At 42.9% G+C, this 23708-nt stretch overlaps 1 protein-coding gene and 1 long non-coding RNA gene across 3 annotated transcripts; one reads left to right on the top strand and one right to left on the bottom strand.

Moving 5' to 3' along the window:
• Positions 1-1290: 1290 nt before the first annotated feature.
• SMPD4 (sphingomyelin phosphodiesterase 4) lies at positions 1291-17375 on the bottom strand. 2 transcript variants are annotated; one of them, XM_050318835.1, is made up of 19 exons: positions 17216-17375; positions 16944-17030; positions 16121-16263; positions 15905-15980; positions 14964-15072; positions 14296-14348; positions 13568-13719; positions 13099-13231; positions 12431-12502; positions 8944-9033; positions 6390-6535; positions 5848-5938; positions 5292-5392; positions 4835-4998; positions 4184-4389; positions 3407-3640; positions 2592-2723; positions 2285-2413; positions 1291-1822 (listed from the first exon to the last, which is right to left on the bottom strand). In XM_050318835.1, the coding sequence occupies exons 1-19, from the start codon at positions 17252-17254 to the stop codon at positions 1496-1498; spliced, it is 2484 nt and encodes an 827-aa protein (XP_050174792.1). In that variant the 5' UTR covers positions 17255-17375; the 3' UTR covers positions 1291-1495. The 2 variants fall into 2 exon arrangements, with proteins under 2 accessions (XP_050174792.1, XP_050174793.1); XM_050318836.1 differs by lacking the exon at positions 8944-9033.
• Positions 6584-13105, top strand: LOC126641779 (uncharacterized). The gene is made up of 4 exons (XR_007629294.1): positions 6584-7432; positions 8594-8658; positions 10494-10601; positions 12986-13105. It is a non-coding gene; the product is annotated as an uncharacterized LOC126641779 (long non-coding RNA).
• Positions 17376-23708: the final 6333 nt, after the last annotated feature.

Raw genomic sequence — 23708 nt, 5'->3', positions numbered from 1 at the left:
GAGGGGCAGTTTAAGCAAACAAGGTAACAAAACCAAGGCCCTCATGTATCAAATGCTCAAATCAATGCAGCAGGACAATTATCTACAGCAGGACAAGGTAAGTAGGAAGTATCTTCTCTTATGCTGGTGTGGATCGTGGTGAGATGCAACCTTTGTGCAGCTCTAAGGCTCAAACACATTGATGGATTTATTAGTAAAAAATGGTTATTGCAGGCTTACTGTCATTGTACTGAATGCTCTGGTTCCTGCAGCATCATTTTGTATGTTTATTTACATTTAGCTTATATGTGTTTTCTTACTGAACCTCATTTTGCTTTGATTAGCCTCTTTCTTGGTTGCACTGATGTGGCATATTCTTTAGTGAGCACAAAATGGTATTTTCCTGACTAAGTTGCCTTTGGAAGCTGATCTTTAGATGAGGATGTTTTCAAATCACCGAGTAGACTCTGAAAATGTGCTTTTTATGTAGTGCCCTGGGTTGTGCCACTCTGTTAATGAGAACCCCACCCTGCTGGGCAGGGGTGGAGCTGAGCTCCTTGGGTGTTTGAGCTGCAGTCAGATGCTGCTGTGAATGTTATGATGCACATGTGTGGGGGCTCTCATGTTTTCAGTAAATGTTTTCTCTCTTTATCTCACTGCTGTGTGCAGTTCTTAATATTTTACAGGAGTAATGCTGCAAAGCAGCTGCCTGACATGGGAACTGAGGGATTCCTTAAGCACTGATTTAACAAAAGGTATTTCTTGCCCTTCTCGTGTCAGGGGAAAGGGACAACAAAGTATTTGTTGATCTCCAAGAGAGGAGTGTTCCTATCTGTTGCCCAAAACTACCAGGTTAGAGTTGCAGTAAGGTTAGAGGGGAAACAGAGCAGTAACTTCTGTTTTCCTGAGTGCCCAGTGAGCACAGTGGCTCCAGAAGAAGTGCAACCAACATGAAGTGGTTTAGCAAAGTGGAAGACATAAACCTACCTGGGCTGGGGAGGCCTCAGGCAGGCAAGGGGAGGTTTAAGCCCAGCACTGGGCTATGAGATGCCACTCTTGCTGCTTTGTCCCATCTTCTGTGTTTCACTTTTTTTATATCAGTGCAACTTTCTATAAATTTCTGTGTGCACTGCTATTTCTGTTAGCTTTTAGAGGTCCTACAGCCAATTCTTGCTTTAGAACAGTGTAAGAGGCTTGAAAGCAGTTATTGCTGAATCAAAAATATTTCTCTATATGGCATGGTTTATTTCAGTTTTATAAATACTGATGACTTGTTCTTTCCCCCTCAAAAAAACCAAACAACTCATTCACTAGATTCTCTAGGAATACTTTTATAAAAATAGAATTTACATTGATTATCTCCACAAGACCACATCACTGTTTATAAAACTCAGTTAACTTCAGTATTAAAAAATACTTTAGTACGATCTGATATAATTAAAACATTTTAGTCATTGCATTCCAGGCTCATCCTTACAACATTTATTTTTGCAAGTGTAAGCCAGGAGAAGGAAAACTAGTGCTCATGTGGTTTCCATCCTTCAAAGAAAAAAGTCATTATTACAGCATAAAGAAAATACCCAATTAGGATAATGAATGTGCAGCCCACCGGCCCAATGTAAAACCAGGATGCAAGGAAGTAGATCATCAGCAAAGAAATGAGAGTCCTGTAGCTGGCCAGAAACCTCAGACTGATCCTTGGTCCCCAGTTCTGGCTCGTTCTGTCCCTCACCACAGGACTGTACCTGATTTTCTGTACGAGGTGGGGGTTGATGAGATGATAGCGACAAAGTCTGCCAACAAAATCTTCCCTGGAGCAAAGCACTTCCATCTGATCGGCAAACTGAGGTAAGAAACATTAAGACATTAGTGCTGTAATGTAACTACTGTCATAAAGTAAGTGTAACTGTTTTATTAAACCTATTTTATTTATAGGATGAGGATTGTAGGAAATGGGGGGCATCAAAATGCACTTTTAACAGCAGAACTGCTTTAGTGCAGACTTGGCCTTGTGTTTGTCATAGCTATAGGAAGGAATTTGCTTTTCCTGTTTGAGAAATATTCATTCTGAATGATACTCCACTGTTCATCAACCATGGAAAATACTTTAATAAATAACATTTAAAATGTTTTGTGTAGGAAAAGCAGAACTACAGGTACAGAGGCAGGCCTGTATTAGGAAATACCCATCTAGACCACACTAAAGGAGATGGAGCAAGAAGAAAGCGTTACGTGTGTGCATGTGCAGCGAAGAATCTGCACAAATCTGCAAGGGAAAAACAAAAGGAGGAGATGCCATCCTTACCCTCTCGTTCAGCACCGAGGACAGGCGGAACAGGAGGCGGACAAGGGTGGCGTTTTCGTAGCTGCGGATGGGCTGGAGCTCAGCATCTCCCTGATACTGCACCTCAAACCGCCGCAAGCCGTTTATGATCTAGAAAGGGGAAAATAAACACCTTCTCTTGCACTTCCCAGCTGAAACACCTTTAAACTGGCACGTCTCTTACTCTCAAGTAAGATGCTTTTTTTTTTTTTTTTTTTATGGTTGTAGAAGGGCAGTTTGTGTTTTCAAGAACAACCGAGGGGGTGATACGGAATGTTTTTTCTCTCACCTGGTACCTGCCAAGGGGTGTGAGAATGAGGCCGTTCTCGCTTTGAATGCAGTCTGGAAGCTGGTTTTTTCCATTCTCGTCTTGAGCTGTCCCACACTTCATCATCATCTGGGTCAGTTGGGCTTCACTCAGCTACTCAAGAAAATAACACAGTTCTAAAGTGGGTGTTTCATCTACCCTCTAGTCCACTTATTTCTCACTTCACAAACTCATTAGCACTGGAAGTCCTTGAAAGCCAGCTCAAATACCAAGAACTGCTTAATAGCACCTTGGTTAGACATTAAAAGGAGATAAAAGTCTCCAGGTTAACCCAAGAAAGGGGTTTTGGTTTGTATGTCCCTTAGCTCTCAAGGAGTACCAAACAGCTGTCTCCTAGGTCAGTTCTGTGAAAGGGAGTGTGGCTGCAGAGAAATTCAGCTGTTCTCTTAACAGTTCATCCATAGCTGCAGTTATTTGCTCAACTTTTACAGCTCTACATTTAGAAGACAGTGGACTGTTTTTAAAATTGCCTTGCCTGTTTTTAAACATGAGGACAGGCCCAAGGAAAGGGACAGGTTTGGTATAAACTATACAGTCCAAAAGAGCAGTCACTTGAAACAAAGTAGGCTTGATATTTAGAAATTCAGAGCAGCTAGTAAAGGGGTTTGAGGTGGTCAGGTGAAGTCAAGAGTCTAGAAGACTTTAACAACAAAATTTACCCACAGAGCCTCTGGATGGCTTTGTGACCCCCCAGAAGAACAAGAAACACAGACATACATTTGAGGAATCCTGACTCTTGTTCACACTGTGCGAGTTCTTAGAAAGATGTTACGTACCTTAAAGATTTGGCACAAGTATTCCAGTGCCTTCTCTAAATATTCATCTGTTTTTTTGATGCTGTCTTGCCCAATTTCATCAAGGTCATTGCCTGTGTAGGAACCATTCATGTCAGATGGTGTAAATCTAAACCATGAAAAGAAGGACTGGGTGGCTGTTGTCTCTGCAGAATGGTCTGATATGGATTTTGCTGTCTGCTGTGCCTGACAAATTAACTGAGCAAGTTTTAACACCTAAAACAGAAAAAAAAAAACAAAATTGTGTGAGGCTGAGCATCAATACATGGATAAAACTGTGCCTTGATAGCTGGCAGTGAGAGCAATCCCAGTAAATTCACTCTCTTAGCTTATATGGACTTGTGCTGACTTAGTTGCATTTCCCTTAGGGAGAGGGCAGTTCTTGGATGCTGAAGCATTTTAAAACCTGAGTGGTGCTTAGGTCTCCTCCTGCTATTTTTATCTGACTCACTGATAGGTTTCTGATCAATACAGTGGATCAGAAGTTCACAGTAAGCATGTTTGAGAGGAACTACCCACCATCTACTATTCCAAGGCAGCAAGCTGTTACACTGACTTCTTATTTAGCAAAGAGCAAGCAGATTTTTACAGCTGCGCTGGATTGAAACCCCTCAGGTTCCAGAAGTCACTGCCAGCAAACTAAATTATACAGTAATGCAGAGTGTGAGGTTTTCTACTCTTAACTTCTCATAACATGGCTGCTCAGCACTGAGAAAACACCTGTTGAAATAGGCAGGTGACAAGAAGCTTGTTGCTTACCAAATTCCTGACTTCTGTGCCAAACATCTGTTTATACTGGAAGTCCTGTCCTTCCAGGCTGTAAACGTGACTCTTCACCTTAAATGAGGCATCTGTAACAGCTGGAGACCGTGATGACAAAAAACTCCCCCCAAGTGTGGGGCTCATAAAAAGTCGGTGTTGACGGTGGGGAATAACAAGTTCTGGCTCCAGGAATAACTGTTCTCCTGGAATTTGAGAAAAGCAGTGAAGATGGTTACATAATACTGTTCTTGCCTGGGGAAGGTTTAGCTGTCTTAAAGCTGCTTTTAGACAGACAGGTGGTTCTAGGGGGAAAGAGGCCTTAATTACCCTTTTTTATTTCATTCTCTCTGCCCACAGCAAAAAAATAGTCAAGTAAGACAAGTGTTAGAAAAACTCCCTATTGTAATTGTGTTCTTTAAGGAAAAAATGTGGAATCAAACCTAAATGATGGCGGTTAGAAAAGGACTATAGACATTCAAACCAATATGACAAACATTAGTGGAGACACACAGACTTTTGAATGGCAGAATAGCATTCAAAATGGGAGAGAAGTCTATTCACCTCACTGTTTCTGAGGTAAGATGTAGCTATTGTGAAGAAAGACTGAGACAGGACTGAGACAGCATAAGATGTCAAAATATCTTTTACCTTTCAGGATCATTTCAGCTAGGTTGGGCTGAGCAAAGACCTTAGCTACTCGGAACACCATGAGGGCATTTTTGGGGCTGACCAAGTCTGTTCGAAGAGCTCTGTTCAGAAATCCTACAAACAGCTTGGTATACATGAGTAGGTTTTCTTGAATGAAGGCAGCCCTGTCAAAGCGAGTACAGAATTTGTGAGTACAGCTATTTAAATAACTGTTATTTTGTCTTCTGCCAAATGAGCCATTTAGGGAATGTTTTACAGTCTCTGGAAAGATGGTCAGTTTGCACTGAGACAAAAGAATACGCTCGAAACAAAAACTTGTGTTCTAAAAAAGACATCTCTACTCTTGTACAGGAAGTTAATTCAGGCTGATGGATAGTTTTTGAAACACTGCTGTTTTACTCTGATCTGCATAAACTGGAGGTTGGCTCAGATTCCTCCCAGCTGCTTTCCTCCTTACCATTTCTCCGACACGCTGCGAGGCAAAGGCTCCGTGCTTTGGGGAGGCTTTTCGGGAGCGTATCTCCAAGGCTGCAGGTAACTCAGCCACATCTCAAGGACCTAAGCAAAATCACACATAAAAACACAGGAGTATCAATACTTTTTTGGAAGGGAAGAGAAGAAAGGGGTTTTTGTTTGTTTTAAAATTAACGAATATTATCTTAATGACACCTGAAAGCTTTTAGCAATAAATCTTTCTCTAGTAATCTGGGAACCTTTGAAAAAGAACTGAAGGCTACACCTACTTTTTTTAGCCCAATCAACAGCCACTTTCACTGTCAGGAAAATCAGCCAACAATTTGTAGTAATTCTTACCAAGATCTATTCAACTTTCATCTTGTGTCTAACTGGTACTCTTTGTACACATTGGTACACATTAATATTAAATGTGCATGTTAGATAAAGAATTCCACTGCTCTAGAAAAGAGAGATTTAGAGACCAAGAGGTGCTAAATGGCAGTAACTAATAACTAGTTCTGTTAAGTAGAGACTTAAAAAGGGAAGCAGGTACATACTGCTCTGAAAGAGGCATCCAGAGGCCAGTGGCCAAAGCAGTGTTGCAGAAAGATGTAAAGCTTCTCCTGGACAAACCGAGGAATTACAACCCTGCAAACAGATTCCAGGACAGTCACATGTAGAAACCAGCAGCAAATTTTAAAACCAAAACAACCCAACCCACCAACAACCCAACCCACTGTCACAACTGCAAATACAGAAAGGACGGACCAAAACTTGTTCTTTCTTAACTGAAGCTACTTCTGGCCATTGAATTTCAACTCAAATTCATAAACATCAGATACTAAACTAACCTTGGCAAGAATCCTCTGGTAGCATTTTCTTTTCTCTGACTGGTGCCAGGATATAGACTAGTGTGTAACAGCTGCTGCTGAGGCTGCCCCCCTCAGTGGGTGTGAGAAATATAATCCATTAGCTCTCATGTACTTTTAATAATGTACTTCTGTATCTAAAGATCAAAACAACTCAACCTCTTGGTAAGAGCTGAGGTTTTCAGGGAAAAGCCCTATACATTTCAGAGACAGGCTGCTCATGTACCTACCTTTTAAACTCCTCCAGTGGACTGGCTGTGTGGGAGTGGGCTGAAGGGGAGAGGGGCTCTGGTTTCAGGCTGTTGCTGAAAGCATGCAGGTGTTTCACAAGCAGTCTTACCACTAGCACGTGCTCTTCAGTGGGCTTAAATGACTCCTAGAGTCAAAGCAAAAGAGAGGAAACTAGTGAGTGTCATATGCTAAATGTCCAGGAAGTAATTCAGGATAATTATATTCTCAGCTCAAAATACAAGAAATGCTCTCCTCCTTCTAGGTTCTTCACCATAGTTTGGTGCCACCTGATTTTGGGCAGGCTTGCTCCCCAGGACAAGCTGTATCAGTCTTCTGCTATGAGCTCACTAAGAAACAGTAGCATAATTTGATTGTAAGAAAAGGTATCTACAATACTCTAATGCACTGAATTTTGGGCTAGAATTAAAGAACAGAATAACTTGTAGATTTCAACTTACCCCTTTCTGAAAAAAGAATATGCAGCTTTTCATTATGGTTATAAGTTCATTGCTGCAGACAGCACAGCAGGTCCTTTGTTTATGCTCATGACTGGCTTTACTGAGTTCTCCTTCCTCTGCCTTATAAGAGAGAATAATCCTAGACAGAGTAATGGTAAGAATAAGAACTGCTTGGAGTCCTGTGTGATCCTGTTGGTTCTAGCACCCTTAGGGCTGGGAGTAGCACAAGGAGTGAAGGTGAGCCACAGTGATGTCATTAAGGAACGAGTGAGTGTATGGCAGAGCAGGGAGGTGAATGAGGTTAAAAAGAGCTGGTTCTGCGTGCCCAGCACCAGAGCTGGTCTGCTGAGGAATCTGGGGACTAAGCACAAATGCCTTTGCTACTGTGATCTGCTTTAAGAGTAGTGAACTAATTTCAATCCACCACTGAAGGCAGATTTTGAGATAGCCATTTGTATTATAAGTTTCACAGAAGCTGAGAAGAAACAAAAGTTACAGCTGGAAGTATAATGGGAAGTCCTGGGAGAGTGTGTTAGCCAAGAGCTGCAAGATGTTCCCAGGATGGCAGGAGCAGCCATGCCAAGGTAAGACACTGAATATAACTCTAAGGGACTAGCAGGCATTTTTATACAAAAAGCTTCCACTTCTTAAATCCACTCAACAGTGTTCCCAGTGCTGGGGGTGGGGAGGGGTCTGTGTGTGTCTTTGTCATTTTTCTGCAATGTCTGAGGCAAAGCAGATGTGTTTTTACAGTCTCTTAAGACTTTTAATACACTGTGAGGTTCACTCCAGAAGATTTAAGGCTCGATGATAGATACAGTCATGTGGTACAGCCAGATCTGAGACTCTTCTTAGAGAAGGACAAATGGATATTAGTCCTAATGAAGGCTGCTCATGTGGTTTTGACAGCTCCTGCTTACATCAGCATGTTTTCTACAGTTCTGAGGAGAGTTTATGTACAAGGGTAGAGCTCTGAGAGGTTACACGGTCCTAGGAGTTTGGATCAGGATCTCCAGAAGCACTGGAGAGGCTGAGTACTCTGCTATAGGCCTTGAAAGGGTGTAATCTAAAAAAAAAATCATACAATACCCTTGAAGGCACCTTTTGAATTTACAAACCCACCACTATTCCAATACACCCTTTTGGGTGATGTCAGTAGTTTTCCCCCTTAGCAATTCTTATAATTTCCTCTTAGCCTGGATCAGCACTATTATGAACATCACTGGTTTAAAAACTGTTTTTCCCCACTAGTGTTTTTGTTGTCAAACCTTATCTTACAGGATGTATGCCATTCTTAATTCTTAAACCAGTAATTAGATAAACATAATACAGAGATTTCAAGTAGCATGTTCTGTGTTCCTTTCTAACCAGTACTTTGAGATATCACAGCACTTAATGAAAAAAAGAAAGAAAAAAGGATTAAAGAGCAGGGAAATGCCATGTAGTGCTAAAGAGCTGTATAGTATATAAGCTTAGCCCTCCCCATTCCCAAAATGAAGACCCAATGAGTAAAGGCTGAAGTAGGGAAAGAGGAATCAGCAATCTGTTCCAACAGGAATGTTTCTGCATGCACATTTCCTGAACAATCTGCAAATGTACCACTCGTGCTTTTGCAAAAGCCAGGTTCACACTGCCACTACAAATTTAGTATTATCCAACCACATTTCCTTGGCTAAAACCCCTAGATGTTACCTACCTTAATCTGGGTGACAACCATGCAAATTCTGATCTTTTCTTCCATGCAGGGTTTGCTTAAATGACTAGTGAGGGGCAGAAATCTGCCTCTGGTGAAGAAACATCAGCACAGCTGGTAAGTCTTTCTACACTGCATTACAAGAATGCATCTTTAGAAACGGAGTTCCCAATTAGTCCTCATAATATGCTACATTTTAACTATTTTCTCCATGACCTTTGCTAATCTCTCTCGGTATCTGTTTTCACTGAAAAATTCAGTAAATCTCAATGCAGTGATCTCAATCGAGCTGTCAGGTTGTTGGCAGAAGAAGCTGCCGTACAGCCAGCACCAATACACTTCGCAGATTATATGATGGAACGAGATTTTTAATAAGGAAACAAAATGAAAAGATGATAATACTTGGTATGCGTGGAGGGCCTGGTAGCTGGATTGGGCAGGACTACCGTGGTGTTTACTGGAGATACTGAGTCGGTAGTGGAGAACCTCCAGCTGAGACAACAGAAACAAAAAGGAAGGGGGGAGGGAAAAAAGGAGAGAAGAGAGCAAGAGAAAAAAAAAGTGAGAATGAGCCCAAGGAAGAAGGGTGGGGGGAAAAAATGAACATCACAAATACAGTCAGGGACAACGTATCACAATAACAACTGCAGCCACAGTATCCTCTTCTTTGTGGTGTTCAGTAGGGTGATTCTACAGTATTTCATACCCTCGGTCAACTTGGAAATGCAAGTGGGAACAGATGTCAGAAAAGTGGCTGTTCTCTGCTACCCTTAGAGCGAGTACTGGTAGGGGACATGGAGCTTTTGCCAAACAAACTCCCCATTTCAGAAGTTAATTGCACTGCAGCAACACACTGTTGCAGTGTGCATTTGTTAAAAACAGAATAAAAGAGGGGAATATTCTGCAGGCTTTTTTAAAATATATTTCAAAAACTTCCTGTGCTGCTGGTTTGTATACAGGGAAGAAACTCAGTCTGAAGTTTCCAGTTCAGAGAAATCCTGTGTTCTCTCTACTTAAAGGCCATTTGGAAAGGCTGCAGGTCTTGTGAATTTCCTCAAAAGAGGGAATTACTTTCACTATTAAGGAAACATCCCATGTGTAAAAAGGCAAAAGACACACCTAACACAGTGTTATGTGCTGATGCAAAAGGCACATTGCCATAACACTGAAGTCTCTGCAATCCTCAGCCAGCTGCCTTCTGGAATAGCAAGGTAAAGTGTATTTTTTGACAATGTGCTGAAGAGGATACTGTAGCCACAGTGACACACATGTATGAAATTAATGAAAAAACATAAAACAAAAAATGTACACTACACAGATCCCAATGACCACTGTCAGGCATCTAAACTAACTCTCCAGATCACACCTCTGCTGTCTTTAAACAGCCTCTACCCAACCCCCTCCAGTGTCAGTTTGGCATCTTTTGGTTTTACACTCTTAAGAGTGGTAGGATTGTTATTGCAACAGCTCAGGCAGATTCTCTGCTTCATTACTGACTCCCCTGCCACAGGAATCTGCAAGACCCTGTAGTCCAAGGGCTGTTCCACATGCAGTGCTGGGGGCTGAGCACCTGGCATTGGAAGGTCAGGAAGCATCACGTGAAGTTTTGTCAAACTACTTTTTCTAAGGGTTCATTGTGATTACAGCAGAAGGGGGCAGGAAAAGAGATGCTGCACACGTGGACTCTGGATCATCAGAGAAGGAAAAAGCAAACAGACAAAAGAGCTGGGAAATAGTGGAATTAAAGGGGGAAACAGTGACACTCAGCATAGCAAATAGCTCCAACCTCAGGTTCACAGCAGACCCAGAAAAATTCAAAGTTGTAACACAGTATATCTTATCAAAAGAAATTATTTACTATTAATTCCCATGCCACTGCCTTCTGCTTGTAAAGGGAAGTCTGTGATGCTGTTAATGAGGTTTAAGGAAAAATCTATGATTCTACTTCACAGGAAAGTTACTTATGTGGGATCTGCCTTGGCCCATCAAAGCAAACAAATCTGGCTGCTGGACAAAGAAAGAGCAAGTTCTGCAGAACCTCATCCCACCTTCCAATACAGGTATGTAGCCACTTCAAATCACTGATGGTCAAACAGGTCTAGATCCAGGGATGAAGAGTCACTAATTACCCCTCCTTTCACACACACAGAAGGTTAAATGGGATCAAGTGAACTTGCATAATTATTAATAATTTTATGAATGAGTTTAGGGTGATCTTGGGTTCCAAGTAAAGGCCCTTAACACTTGTGTTATAATAAAACTTACATTTCTGGATATTCTACTTCCTCTCTTGAGGAGCTGTGAGGCAGACTGTTCTCCTTCAGCCTACCCTGAGACCAACCTAAAAAGCTTAGTTTAAGTATCACAGGGTTATGAACAGTCCTGTCCCCAGCTGATCTGGAGCCCTTCCTCAGTCCTGCAGGATCCTCAGATCATTCATCCATGGAGAATTCCAGTCCCCCACTCCATTGTTCTACCCCCTAAAGAGTGAAGACTTCCTATTTTACACGTTCATGATTACTTCCCATCAAAGATGAAACTAAAGTACCCTCAGGGAGTTATGGCCTCAAGCTGTGGCTCAACACACCTTGTGGAGGATCCTGAAGTGCTGATTTCAGAGACCTGTAAGCTCTACCTAGACCCCACTCCACCATAATGTGGAGTCACTGTCTGCAACTGCTGCTCCCTAGTGCTAGAAGAGAGCATCTGAAACACAGAGGGTGAACAGAGGAGAGAAGTTTAAAGCAACCATCATTTCTGGCCTAAGCACAGCGCTTGATGCACAAGAGACTGGACAGACAGACAGACCAAAGGTACTTCAAGCAAAGCCTTTCCATCACAGGTGCACAGCCATGCTGCTGGGAGTCCCAAGTGGAGACTTTGCAACTTTACTGAGTTTGCATTTTGACCTCAAGAATAAAAGACAAAACCCATCACACTTCAGCTCTCCAATGTTTTTCCCTAGCAAAATATAGATGTGTTCTATTTCATATCCTGTGGAGTGAAGGATTAGAATTTGTCAATCAATCGACTCTCATATTGCTCTTTCACCCAGGAATAAATCCTGAGTAGCTTTTGTATTTCTCCCCGCTTCCAGGAAAGTCCCACTGTGACCCAGAGGGAATTCAGAGGATCAACATTTTCTCCTTCAAATTCCCTTTACACTGATAATGCTTTGATCTTGGCCTCCCTAACACTTGCTTCTTACATGCAGTAGTTTGTTACTGAACAGGCCACCACAAACTGCTCATGACAGTTATTATATGCGTGTATTATCTGAGCAAGAGCTTGTCAGATATTCTGAACTCTGGAGCTGTAGAACTGCTTCTGACACCATTATGGTGCAGAGCATATTTTGGAATAAGAGACAACAAAAAGTGGCTTATTTGCTTAACAATGAAGGACAGTTTAGTAAGATCTTTTTTTTAAACTTGGATTTATGCTAAAAAATGGTTACAGATCTCAGAAATTACTAATTGGTATTTCAGTAACAGTTGCTATCAATTTTAGATATTTTTAGCAGCCATGTTGCCCCAGTGAGATTTAACACAATGGTTTTATAGTGGTATCTTCTCCACCATTAGTCCTTTTATTATTGGTGTTCAGATTGTTGTGACCATCCCACAAACTCATCTTGTACAAAAACAACCAAACAAACAAAAACCAACACAACTTCTGCAATGAAGGCAAATCTGAATGACACACTTATTCACAACATTCTTCGTAAGTGGATTAGCAATTGTGACACACTCATGTAGATATTCTGGTAAGTTATTTCCTTCCTTTGGACCAATATACAAAACAAAAATTCTCCACAAAACAGGAGATTCACCCCAAGATAAGAGTTGAACCACCAGGTGATGTTCATGAATAAAGTACAAACCATTACCTTGACGTGAGGGGACTGCATTTTCTGATACATTTCCAGTGAATAATGATGAAGCCACATTTCAACAAAGATCTGCAAAACAAGTATTTTCTCAGCTGGGGAAAAAGAAATAATCCAGGACTGCCAGTCACAAGATAGGCATAAGGAAGACCATCGTATGTAATTTGAAAACTAAGCTGGTAAATAGAGGCACCTATTCAGAGATGTTTCAGGTTATCATGTCAATGACTGAGATGGCAAACTCTTGCACCAGCCAGGCATCAGTTAGTCAGTTCAGCAACATGGTAGGAACTTCTTTCAGAACAACTGTTAAATCCAAATTTTCCTTTCCCTTCCCTCGATGGTGAACAGAACCAACTTCTCCGTGCTCAACCTTTGCACAGAAATGACGTAAGATCAAACAAAGAAAGATCAGGTGTAGAAACTTTATGAGCAAAAAACACTCAAATGCTTGAGATCAGTAATTAGAAACTCAGTCTAAAAACAAAAGGATAGTAAGTGCCTTTCCAAGCTACATCTTAACTGTTTCACGGTGGTTTTTTGTTTCCCTAACAGAAAGCAACAGCTGTGCTGCTCCATTCCAGAAACAAGCTAAAGCAAAACAGCATGAACTGTCTCTGGTTTAAAAAGAAGAGTTCCCTCAGTCAGCAGCAAGAAATCCAGCTTACCTGAAGCAGTGTTTCTGATCTCCAGATCTCCTGGGAAGCCGGGTCAGCGTTCACAGAGGGCTGGTGAGCAATGTGGCGTTTCAGCAGGCTGGTGTGGTGCATGCCATAGGAAGAGAAGGGCACTGCTGGAGACCTGCCAGGGAAAATGAATGGAAATACTCAAGTCAGTAAGCTCAGTGCAGGGGAATGTAGCACTGCTTTTAATCACCAATCTGTAAACTGGAAAACAGTCTTTTAAACTGCCTAGTTGATTACACGTTTCGAAATCCTCCAGCTTACTATAATTACTAATCACTTCAACTATTAACTGAAACACTAGGTCACTATTCCTATTGCATTTTGTAATTATATAATAAGTACATGCACATCTAAGTGTGGAGGTGCTTTCTACTTGGTAGAGATCTTGCTCAATAAGCCACTATTTTGTATGCACTGCTCCCACAGTTGGCCTCTGGCCCTGCAGTCTTACCTGGGAGTCGGGGAAGGGATGGCTCCCCCGGGATTTGAAGAAGGTGGAGGAAGGACACTTCCTTCTGTGGGCAGGAAACACTTGAGGTACGTGTCCACCAGGATGAAATAAGCACTGTTGGAAGGGCTGACGTGGTGGGTGACAGGTGAGTTCTGTAACAGACACGCAGGGCATGCAGGGGGTTACACCTGTGGCCTGGCCAGGGCCGGGGAGCGATGCTGCACAGCCAGGCACCTTCAGCAGGGACAAGCAGGAGCCCTGAGGTTGTGAAGGGTGAATTGACAGGAAAGACACTTTGGAGTAAAGGTAAAGTGAGGAGCTGTAAGAGAGCTGTTGCTGTGGCAGTGAGTGTAACCAAGGAGGAGAAGAGAGCAGAGTTATACAGCACAGGTAACAACAGGCAGAGGAACCAAATAACCACACACACAGCACCAAGCCATGGTATGACTGTACAGAAGGTCTGATTTGACACAGGGGTAGGAAACCCACTTGGAATCCACTGCCTGCTCCTTTTTGGTTGGACAGACTGCTTACTGGTTATTTCTTTATAGGTGGGGATTTTGTTTATTATCCAGTCTTGGATCATCAACTGAATCAAAGCAGTAACAAATTCCAAAAGAGCAGATAAGACTGCTGTTAATTTAGCTACAAGCACCTCAGGAAGCTCTTGCAGCATTGTGAAGAAAGGCTAATACTCTTTTAAGGGAAAAATTGCGACAGGTACTTACCTTCTGTGTAATCAAACTAATTGCAAAGTAAAACATGTAATATTCAAATGGATCTGGAAGAACAGAGTCAAGGATCAAATAATAAAAAACAGGCACAGCTGTTAGATACTGGGGGATGCTAAACAGTCTTTAAGCTTTTATTTTGTCAATACTAAATTACCTTGCTAGAGCTTAACAGCAAATTCAGCTTTGCTTCCTTGCTTTCCAGCTGACTCAGACTTGGGCAGTTGAGGTGTTCTCTGTGTGACAAGGTGTGTTTGCAATACTGTCAGCACATTTGATTATCTCAACCTGACACCAGCACAGCTACAGCTACAGAGCTTCTGACAAGCCCACTGGTTGCAAAGTAGAACATGCCCTTTTCCTACCATATTGCATAAACTGTGAGTAGTTACAAAAACAAAAATTGTGAAATACAGGCTCTACTGAAACACTGGGAATTTTGTTGTTGACTTGACTGAGGCCAGAAATTCCCCCAACAAGGGTTTATAAGAAGAGGACACATTTATTTTTCATTGTTATCTACATATTTCTAATCAGCTCAAACTCTTTAGCACAACCATGATTTACTACACACACACACACAATAAATATACAACAGAAACACTCATGACCTCCCAATTTTAGATATTTAAACAGAAGTAAATGTCCAACAGTTAAAAGGATACTAAGAGCCAAATTCAAACCTAAACCACCAGATGAAGGAAACTGGACTTTGTTGTGGTATAAAGAACATTCAGGCAGAACTTGTTCTTGTATTGAAGCCTTCACAGGGCCCTGAAAGACAGAGTAATGAAATATTAATCTGGCTACTCAGCATATTGCAGAGTGTGTTTTCAGATAGTGAGGTTCTGCATTCCAGCATTCTGGGATGATCTCAGATTCAGCTCAGTGGGATTTTATTGCATTGCACTGGTTCCTTCTGCAAATGCAAAGTCTTTAGAAAACTCTCCACTTTCTCACTGAAAAGAACATTCAGTATTTTTTTTATTTAAATTCAGTGTGTTTTTTTAAAAACCTTCACCGTGACTTCTCCAGTTGGAGTGGGAGCAGCAGAGGACTGGTGTTTTGTTCAGGTAACTGAGCTGTGGACCAGCAAATACCATCTACTTAAATGATGTTTCCTTCTGTGACAGACTGTAGAACTACCTGAATCAACTTCTAGATAGCACATAGCTTGTAGCCATGGAAGAAACAGAGTGAAACAACTCTGCAGATGAACATCTTTCTTTGAAATGTGATACTTCACATCCAGGATGGCAGTGAGACTTCAAACCCCTGGGTACAAAGCGTAGCCAGGGAAGTCACTGCTCTGTGACGAGCTTGGAAAACTATTTTCAATGCTGCAACTACAGGTAAGCACACAACTTTCTCTGGGGACAGGGTAAGAATCACAATGCAGTTTTTTTGGCTGAACAGCACAAATATCCAGCTGCTGACAACCACAATCTCCTACAGAGTTTATGGCTGGGAACTCCTCTTCCAGAGGAGGAAAGGAAACAGGTTTACTCTAACTCTGGAGCACTGAGGCTACACCATGGCCTATACTGAACCACGGGCATGCAAAGTTCCAACAGCTGCTACAACTACAGACTGTTCAGTTACTCACTGGAAGATAAGAGACTGGGAAATCATATCTGTACTCTTCTGCTTGGAGTTTGTAAACCAGCTTCATCATCGGGCCACTGCAAACAAGCATCAGAGAGAAAACCCGTGGTGAGTACCCTCTCCTGTCTCACTTCTGTGAATTATGGACAGTGGAAAAAAGACTGGCTATTTGTTCACTGATTCATGTTTTCATCTGTGCTGAAATGAATGAGTTTACCTGGGATCCAGGAAATCCAAAGCCACAGAATATTCATTAGGATTTGTTCTTCCTTGCAAACAGCGAAGATTCCAGCCCACAATGATGCCATCCAGGCTACCAAAAATGCTCTCCACCAGCCACGGGAAGATGCCATGCAGTTCCTTTAGGGAAAACAGACACAAAAGAGTTAATGTGAACAATCCCTCACAGAGACAATCTCTGCTGCACATACCAGAATGCACAAAGATACTGCCTGCCAGCTCTTTGTGACTGTTTCCAGACTGCCACTGGGCAGAGCTTCCATTCAAAACACTGCATTGTAATTATGGGATTCCAATTAAGGGAAATCTATCCTAATTTCTGATCCTACTGAATTTGCAGTGATGCTCATCAGCACCACATACAGTTATTTGTTACATTTTAAAAACTATGTTTTCCTCGTAAACTGAGGCTGAAAGGTATTAATGAAGTGCAGTCAACTGAAACAATCTTTTAACTGCTAGAAAAGGTTTTTAACTTTCGGAAACGCTGCATTCCCGCTGTTCTCAAAACTCAGAATCACAGAATCAATGAGGCTGGAAAAGGCCTCTGAGATCATGAAGTCCAAGCTGTGACCCAACAGCACCGTGTCAACTAGACCAGGGCACTCAGAGCCACGTCCAGTCTTTCATTAAACACTTCCAGGGATGGTGACTCCCCCACCGCCCTGGGAAGGCCGTTCCGAACAGATTCCAGTTTATCTTTATAAGAGAAACAGGAACAAAGAAAACAGCAATATGACAAAAACAGCCCCCCCGAACCCCGCCGGGCAGGGAGTCCCGAGAAGGCCGAGGCCGCTCACCTTGGCGGGGAGCTCCTCGATGAAGGTCTCCAGGTCGTGGCACCGCTGCGCGAAGGGTTTGTTGACACAGTCCGCCTTCAGCGTGGCCTGTCGCAAATCGCGAGGGAAACCCGATCAGAGCGGACAGCGCTCACCGCGGCCATGGCGTAACACAAACCCAACGCCCGCCCGCGCCGCTCCTCCGGTACCGCCCCAGCGACACCCGCACCCTCCGCCCGGCCCGGGCACCGCACGGGGGCCCGGGCACCGCCCGCCCGCCCCGGCACACGCACCAGCAGGAAGCTGGGCTGCTGCAGGTGCGGCCCGGCCATTTCTCCTCCTCCTCCTCCCGTCCCGCGGCGGCCGCAGCGGGATGGGGACCGGGACCGGGACCGGGAGCGGGACCGGGATGGGGACCGGGATGGATCCCGCTCTCCCCGCACCGCCTCCCGCGCTCGGCGCCCGCGTGCCCCTTCCGCGTCACGGCGCAGGCGGGTGACGTCACGGCGCGGTTGCCATGGTGACGGCTCGGCGTGCTGTCCCAACATGGCCGCGCTGGGCTCTGCCCCCTCGTGGAGTCACGGAATGTGCGGAGTGGGGAGGGACCCACAGGAATCATCGAGTTCAAGCCTTTGGCCCTGCGCCGGACACCACAGGATTCCCACCATGTCCCTGAGAGCGTTGTCCAAATTCCTCTTGAGCTCTGTCAGGCTCGGTGCTGTGACAGCTGCCCTGGGGAGCCTGTTCAGTGCCCAGCCACGCTCTGGGTGAAAAACCTGTTCCTCATATCCAGCCTAAACCACCCGCGACTCAGCTTCACGCAGTTTCCTCTAGTCCTGTCAGTAGTCGACAGAGTGAAGAGATCTGTACCTGCCCCTCCACTGCCCCTCGGGAGGATGTTGAAGACCCCAGTGGTGAAGACCTCCAGTTTAACAGGATTATTTACCAGGGTAAAATGATTCGATATTTACATAAACGTTTACAGAATCAATAGTTAAACACAGTACATTATTTCTTGGTATTGACATGTGCTTCCTCTCCAATCTGCTCTTCCCAAACTGGATCTCAAAACTGCATTTTGATTTTAGTAGTGACTAAGGGAATGCATCAGCCCCAGGGGCAGTGGAGCAGTCCAGTTCTGACCGCTGAAAAGACAAATTACTTTGCACACAGCCCCATTTGGAATTCTGGCACACAATTGATTGGTTTATCAATTTCCTTTTTTATATTAGGTATGAAGTTTTGGTGGGTTGTTTTGGTTGGTTGGTTTTGTTTGTTTGGGTTTTTTGTTTGTTTTGTTTTTGTTTTTGTTTTTAATAAATGTCCAGTATTTTGAATGTAGCAGACTAGTATTGACACGTACAGCAGTGTGACTGGTCAGAAATGTTTTGAGCTGTGTTAGCTGTGACGTGACGTGTGTGTGTCCCATGTTAGCTGTGATACACACGCGTGTGCGTCCTGGGTGGGATTCTGGCCGTGTTTTAAACGTCCCTTTGCAGATTGAGACGGGCTGTGAGTGTACACCGTTCCTTGAGGGGTCGGTCCCTCCTCCAGGTGGGGATAACGAGCTGCTTTAGCTCAGAAAAAGCTACTGGGACTTGATGGCAAAGTTTCTTCATTGTGTTCATGTAGCTATAAAAGTTAAAGGTACGAGTGCCAGATGGTAAGGAAACAGTAAACCTGATGTATTTTCAGTAGGTGATAGAAGTGAAGAAAAAAAGCAAGAAGAAATAGATGATTGGGTGGAAACAGAACTTTGGAGGTGCTCAGTGTGCTGGCTCAGTGATACCTGTGCAAGCAAATAACTGCACGGGAGAAATGCATCAAATTATTTTAGGAACTAATGGAACTGCTGAGGAGAACTGTGGAATGACAGTCTATTTATATTATAGGTGTGCCCTGAAGCCTACTGAAATCAATGGTATAGGTCCATTATCCCTCTTACGTGCAGCATTTTCAAAAGTGTATGTCAGCATTGTATATGTATTTTTTTCCATTTTGCAGATGGAGAGACAGAGGCCCAGAAAAGTTAGGTCAGCTGCTGATATACCACGTACTTAGGTTTCCTTTTTCCCTTTATCCCAAACTATAGCTGTCTTTAAGCCACGGCAGCAAGAAAGGCTTTTTTGTTTTGTTGGTGTGTTTTTCCTGAGAGGAGTATTCCTGATAGAGTTGGAAACTGAGCTGTTTTCTGACAGTATAAATCCCGTTCAGTAATCTGTTTTGGTGCTCGTTTTATGTTTTTGTCATTCATTGTGCCAGAGGTTCTGTCAGACAAAGAAAGGACTGGCCAGCCATGCTAACACCTCTCCTGGGTAGCTTCACAGCATTTTGTCACCTTGGTGTAATCACTACAGCATTACAATTTCAGTCAAACTCTACAGAGATAATTAAGTTCATGCCATTGTCCTAAAGGTGAATGACTCAATTTGTGCATAATAATAATAATAATGGCCAGTCTTCGCAAGCGAAGATCCGGGGGAGGTCTTTACACCTTCCAGCCTGCGCATTGGATTTTTTAGGTGAGACACAGTGTGCGCGGAACTGAGCCCACCCTTTAATCCTAAGGTTCATCTGCCGGGGCCAAACGAGAATGAGTTAACACCACACTCAGTACCAGAAAATCCCCCGAGAAAAGAGACTCTCTGAATACTCCAGTGGCAGCTTGCACTGGTACTGATGTTCAGGTTAAACACTTGGGACATGTCAAGAAACCAGACTGTGTGGTTCTGGTGCTCACAGTGCTGCCCCTGGAGCTCACACAGCCTTCTTTTCTGAAAGCAATACTAAAAAACTTCCAGTTAAATCATGTGGGGCCTCAGACTTGAATGGGAAGTTTGGGTACGGGAGGAGCGTCACATCAAGGCTTTAGTAAGTGGTTTTTCCCCTCTAAAATGAAGCGGTGTTTGTAGAGAAAGGTGCCATCTTTTATAGAGCTGATGGATATGGAGGGAGAAACAGCCAGGCTTTTGGACACTCCAGCTTCTCATGAAGTCTGACCCAGACGCAGCAAACCACAAGTCCAAGCTTGTGGACACGTGACTGGAACTTTAACCTGATAATGTTAATCAATGAGAGGAAAAGATAAATTAGAAATAATCTAATTTAGAGAAATACCATAGGGTTTTGATAACAGACCTTGTTGCTTGTGCAGGATTAATTTAATCTCTTCCTGTAGGGACAGGTTAGAGTGCCATACCAGTGAAGATCTGTCAAATGTTTTCTTTTGGCTGGAGAATTGTTTGGGTGTTGATATGTCAGGGATGGGTGAAATGATTAGAAAACATATAGACTTTCAGTTGTGATGGGAATGAACCCAGACTACCAGTTAATAAGAAACCAACTGGAACAGAGCCTGGGTTCATATAGGTGAGGAGAAAAGGGGAATTTTCAGAACTGTCATTATGTTTCTGGTCCAGTTGAACCAACTTCTCTCTCCAAAGCTGTTTGGTTCGTACAGACATCAGCTTTATACAGTCCCTAACCTGCACAGGCCTGCCAAGGCTGTAAATCAGAGGTTCACATGGATTAAGATGAGACTCCATTTGTATTTGAGAAAACATTAACCCTGAAGGAAATGCCAGCAGGCACTCAGGGTGTGTTTAACCATTGCAGGACGAGGCATTCCTGTGTCCACCTTCTTTCAGAGTGCAGCTCTCTGGGCAGTCCTTGTATGTTTTATTTATTGAGCTGGGACACTAATGCTCTATATTAAACTTATTTCTCAGGGTAAATAAATACATATCTATCAGTAGAATCTTTCAGAAAACTACAGATTCTCAAAGGATAGGAGTTTCTATGGGTTCCACTTCAGATTATAAAAAATTCATCCTCAAGAAATACAAGATTATTGCACTTGTGCACTGCTGGTGCCAGGGCACTCTCAGGCAGAAACAGAAGGCTTCACAGAAATGGTTCTGTGGCTTATCTCTTATGTTGCAGCTCTTTTATCAGATCAGAGAGCACTTCCTTTGCATTTTAATATAAAGTAAAAATTGGAGTAACTCAGACCCAGAAGCAGGGACAGTGCTGCACTGGTGCCTGCTGAAACGTGTAATCTGCAGGGGTTGATGGAAAGCAATGGGACAGCTCTGCAGGGAAAAAAATGTGTTCTTTGGGGTCTTTCATCATATACAAGAGGGAGAGAGAAAAGACACAGTTGTACCTATCAGGTAATTTCCATCAGGGTATATGCATTAGTGTTTCCTAATGACTTCTACAAATTTGTTACAATTTTGCCCAAGTTCTGCAAACAGAGATTGCTTAAGATATGACATGACAGCATGGTATCAGCTCCAGCTTGCCTCCCACAGTCTTGATGTGTTCTTAAGAATAGTCTGAATATGTATTCTTAAGAATAGTCTGAATTAATAAACAGTGTGTACTTTGAGTTTTGCAACTTAAGCAATCCCATTTTGAGGATTTTCTTCTCCAGGCTAGAAATATGTTTTTAATTAAAGCTGGATTTCTTGTATAATCACATGAACCCAGGAACTTGAGGGATTAAGTAATCTCAGCATTTCAACACTTGGGATAAAACATGAGTATTGATGGCTGAGTGTGTGAACATGATGCACTGTGCAGGGGGCTAAAGCAACTCTTGGATCAGGAGTCTGAGAAAGTTTGAATACGGTGACTCTTAGTGCTGAAACTACTTTCTGCGTTTTGCTTTGTTAATATGAGGGTTGAGGTCTGGGATTTGGGCTTTGAGAAGTAAAACAACATTTAATGTACTATTTTCCATTCTAGTTCTTTGTTCCATTTGTGAGAAGCTTTTCCTGGTGATTTTGAAGGAAATGGTACTTCAAGCTGATAGCTACAGTTTCATTTCCAGATATTTCGCCACGTTTGCAAAGCAAGATCTTGATGCAATAAGCTAAGGATGAATGCTTAGCTTTAATACTTGAAGCGCGCAGCAGGAGCTCTGCTTGCTATTTATACTTTGCCAAATTGATGTTCCTGTTTCTCAGTTCACCAGGTTTCTGCAAAGTGCCGTTGAGGACAACGTCACCTTTTCCAGGGTGAGTTGCAGTTGTACACACAGGGTTGGATGGGGCACTGTGAAGAAGGGGGGTTACCTTTGGCTGTGCCTCCATCGTACACCTGGATGTGCATCCCTGTGGAATGATGCTCTGACTGTGGAATTTGTTACAGACCCCCAAACTGGCCTCTAAATTCTGTGCATTTCCAGCTGTACAGTCTGGGCCTTCCAGAGAGAATCTGTTGTATGTCAGGTGATCATTGTTCTCACTTAGAACAGATATCTCTGTGTTCCTACACATTTCCCAGAGTCTTCCCAGCTACATGGTATTCACCAGTGTGGTGGAGAAGCCTCTGTCCCTCAGCAGAGGTCACAGTGATGTTCCTTGCTCCGCAGTGCTGGGTGCCTACAAACGTGATTGCTCTTTCTGTGTCCCTGACAGGCAGCTTCTCTATCTACAAGATTTGTGTTAGGTTATTTTTCCCAAAGAACCTGTATATCACTGTGGCAAGATGTCCTTGGATTACTTTAGCATCCAGGTCTGTTTATCACCCCAGTACTCCAAAAAAACATAAACAAGTAAATGCGGCTCTAAGCTGTTTAACAAAATGAAATATAATAAAGAAGAAATATTAGCCTTAGGAAGGGAGGCAGTTCAGGATGGAATTAAGCTGTAGCTGGTTGGTTTTATAACTGATACAGTATTTCATGTTATTTTTAGCCTTCCAGTTAAAACCAGATACTGCCATTCTTAAAGAGCAGTGAATCTATTTAATGATACCTTTAATAATCTCCTCTTTCTTTTGTAAGCCATATTTGGGGAGCAGAATGTCTCTCCCACTAATGGCTGTCTGCCAGCTGGCTTTCATCTTTATCCTTCCTGATTCTTCAGCCTTTTATGCATGTGAATAATTTGCTCTTAGAACATGCAGTTTTTAGCTCCTGGCAGTCAAGAAGAGAGAAATCAATGTAGATTTCTGGGGTGAGTGACCAGGAGGTGACACTTGAAAGCCTTGGATATTGGCTGCTTCAGCCTGACAAGCACAATCAAGGATAAATGGGGAACTGTGTAGAGCCCATGAAGGAGGATCAGTCACAGGACCTCAGAAAAGAATATAAAAAAGAGGTAGGAAGTAGAACCTCACGTAAGAAGCTTCTGTGAATGCTGGGCAGGGCTCTGGGTCTGCAGAAAGCAGTGGAAGGACTGGAGTTGACCTCAGTGCTGGGAGATCTTTTGTCCTCGAAATTATTTTCCTGTGGACCTTTTAAGATAAGTACTGAAAAAGCTGAGTGTCCTCTGACATGAGTTCCTTTAAGTCAAAGCATCTGCTATTGAGCAGCTTTAGGAAGGGGAGCCTTGAAATGGCTCCTGGAATTTGTTTCCTTACGCTGATCAACACCCCTGTGATTTGGGAAGAGGCTCCCTGGTAGCTGAAGGAGAGACACTTTGTTTTGCCTCTGTTTTGGTACTGCCAGGTCCAAGTGCTCTAAGTCCGAGGAGAGTTCATGAGGCCTTTTTAAGAAAGTGTTGTTTATGGGTTTTTTTTAAATTATGTGCAACATCCCTGAGAGAAACATCATATACTGCACAGCTTGGAAAAAATCATGGAGGCTGGTATTACTGCCTGTCAGTTGAAAGAATGCACGGAAAGGACTGTGAGCAGAGTCTCATCTTTCTACTAGAATAGTAGAGATTCAGTTTCTACAAGACTCCAGTGAAATGTTGGGAGTACACGTGTATTTGACCTAGAAATTAACATGCCATAGATAATTGCTTCATGTATGTTTGAATATTGTCTTTGAGC

The sequence above is a fragment of the Myiozetetes cayanensis genome, unplaced genomic scaffold (genome assembly GCF_022539395.1).
Source record: "Myiozetetes cayanensis isolate MyiCay16 unplaced genomic scaffold, myiCay2020 scf21, whole genome shotgun sequence".
NCBI lineage: Eukaryota > Metazoa > Chordata > Aves > Passeriformes > Tyrannidae > Myiozetetes > Myiozetetes cayanensis.
The sequence above is the reverse complement of the archived record's forward strand: the minus strand, read 5'-3'. Positions and strand labels throughout refer to the sequence as shown.

Excerpts from the sequence above, each read along its gene's own strand:
- SMPD4 (XM_050318835.1), bottom strand. The coding sequence starts at position 17,254 with ATGGCCGGGCCGCACCTGCAGCAGCCCAGCTTCCTGCTG. Across the intron at positions 16,264-16,943 it reads TCGAGGAGCTCCCCGCCAAG|GAACTGCATGGCATCTTCCC; the intron begins GTGAGCGGCCTC and ends TTTTCCCTAAAG. Across the intron at positions 9,034-12,430 it reads TGCAGTCCCCTCACGTCAAG|CTGGAGGTTCTCCACTACCG; the intron begins GTAATGGTTTGT and ends CTGTTGTCTCAG.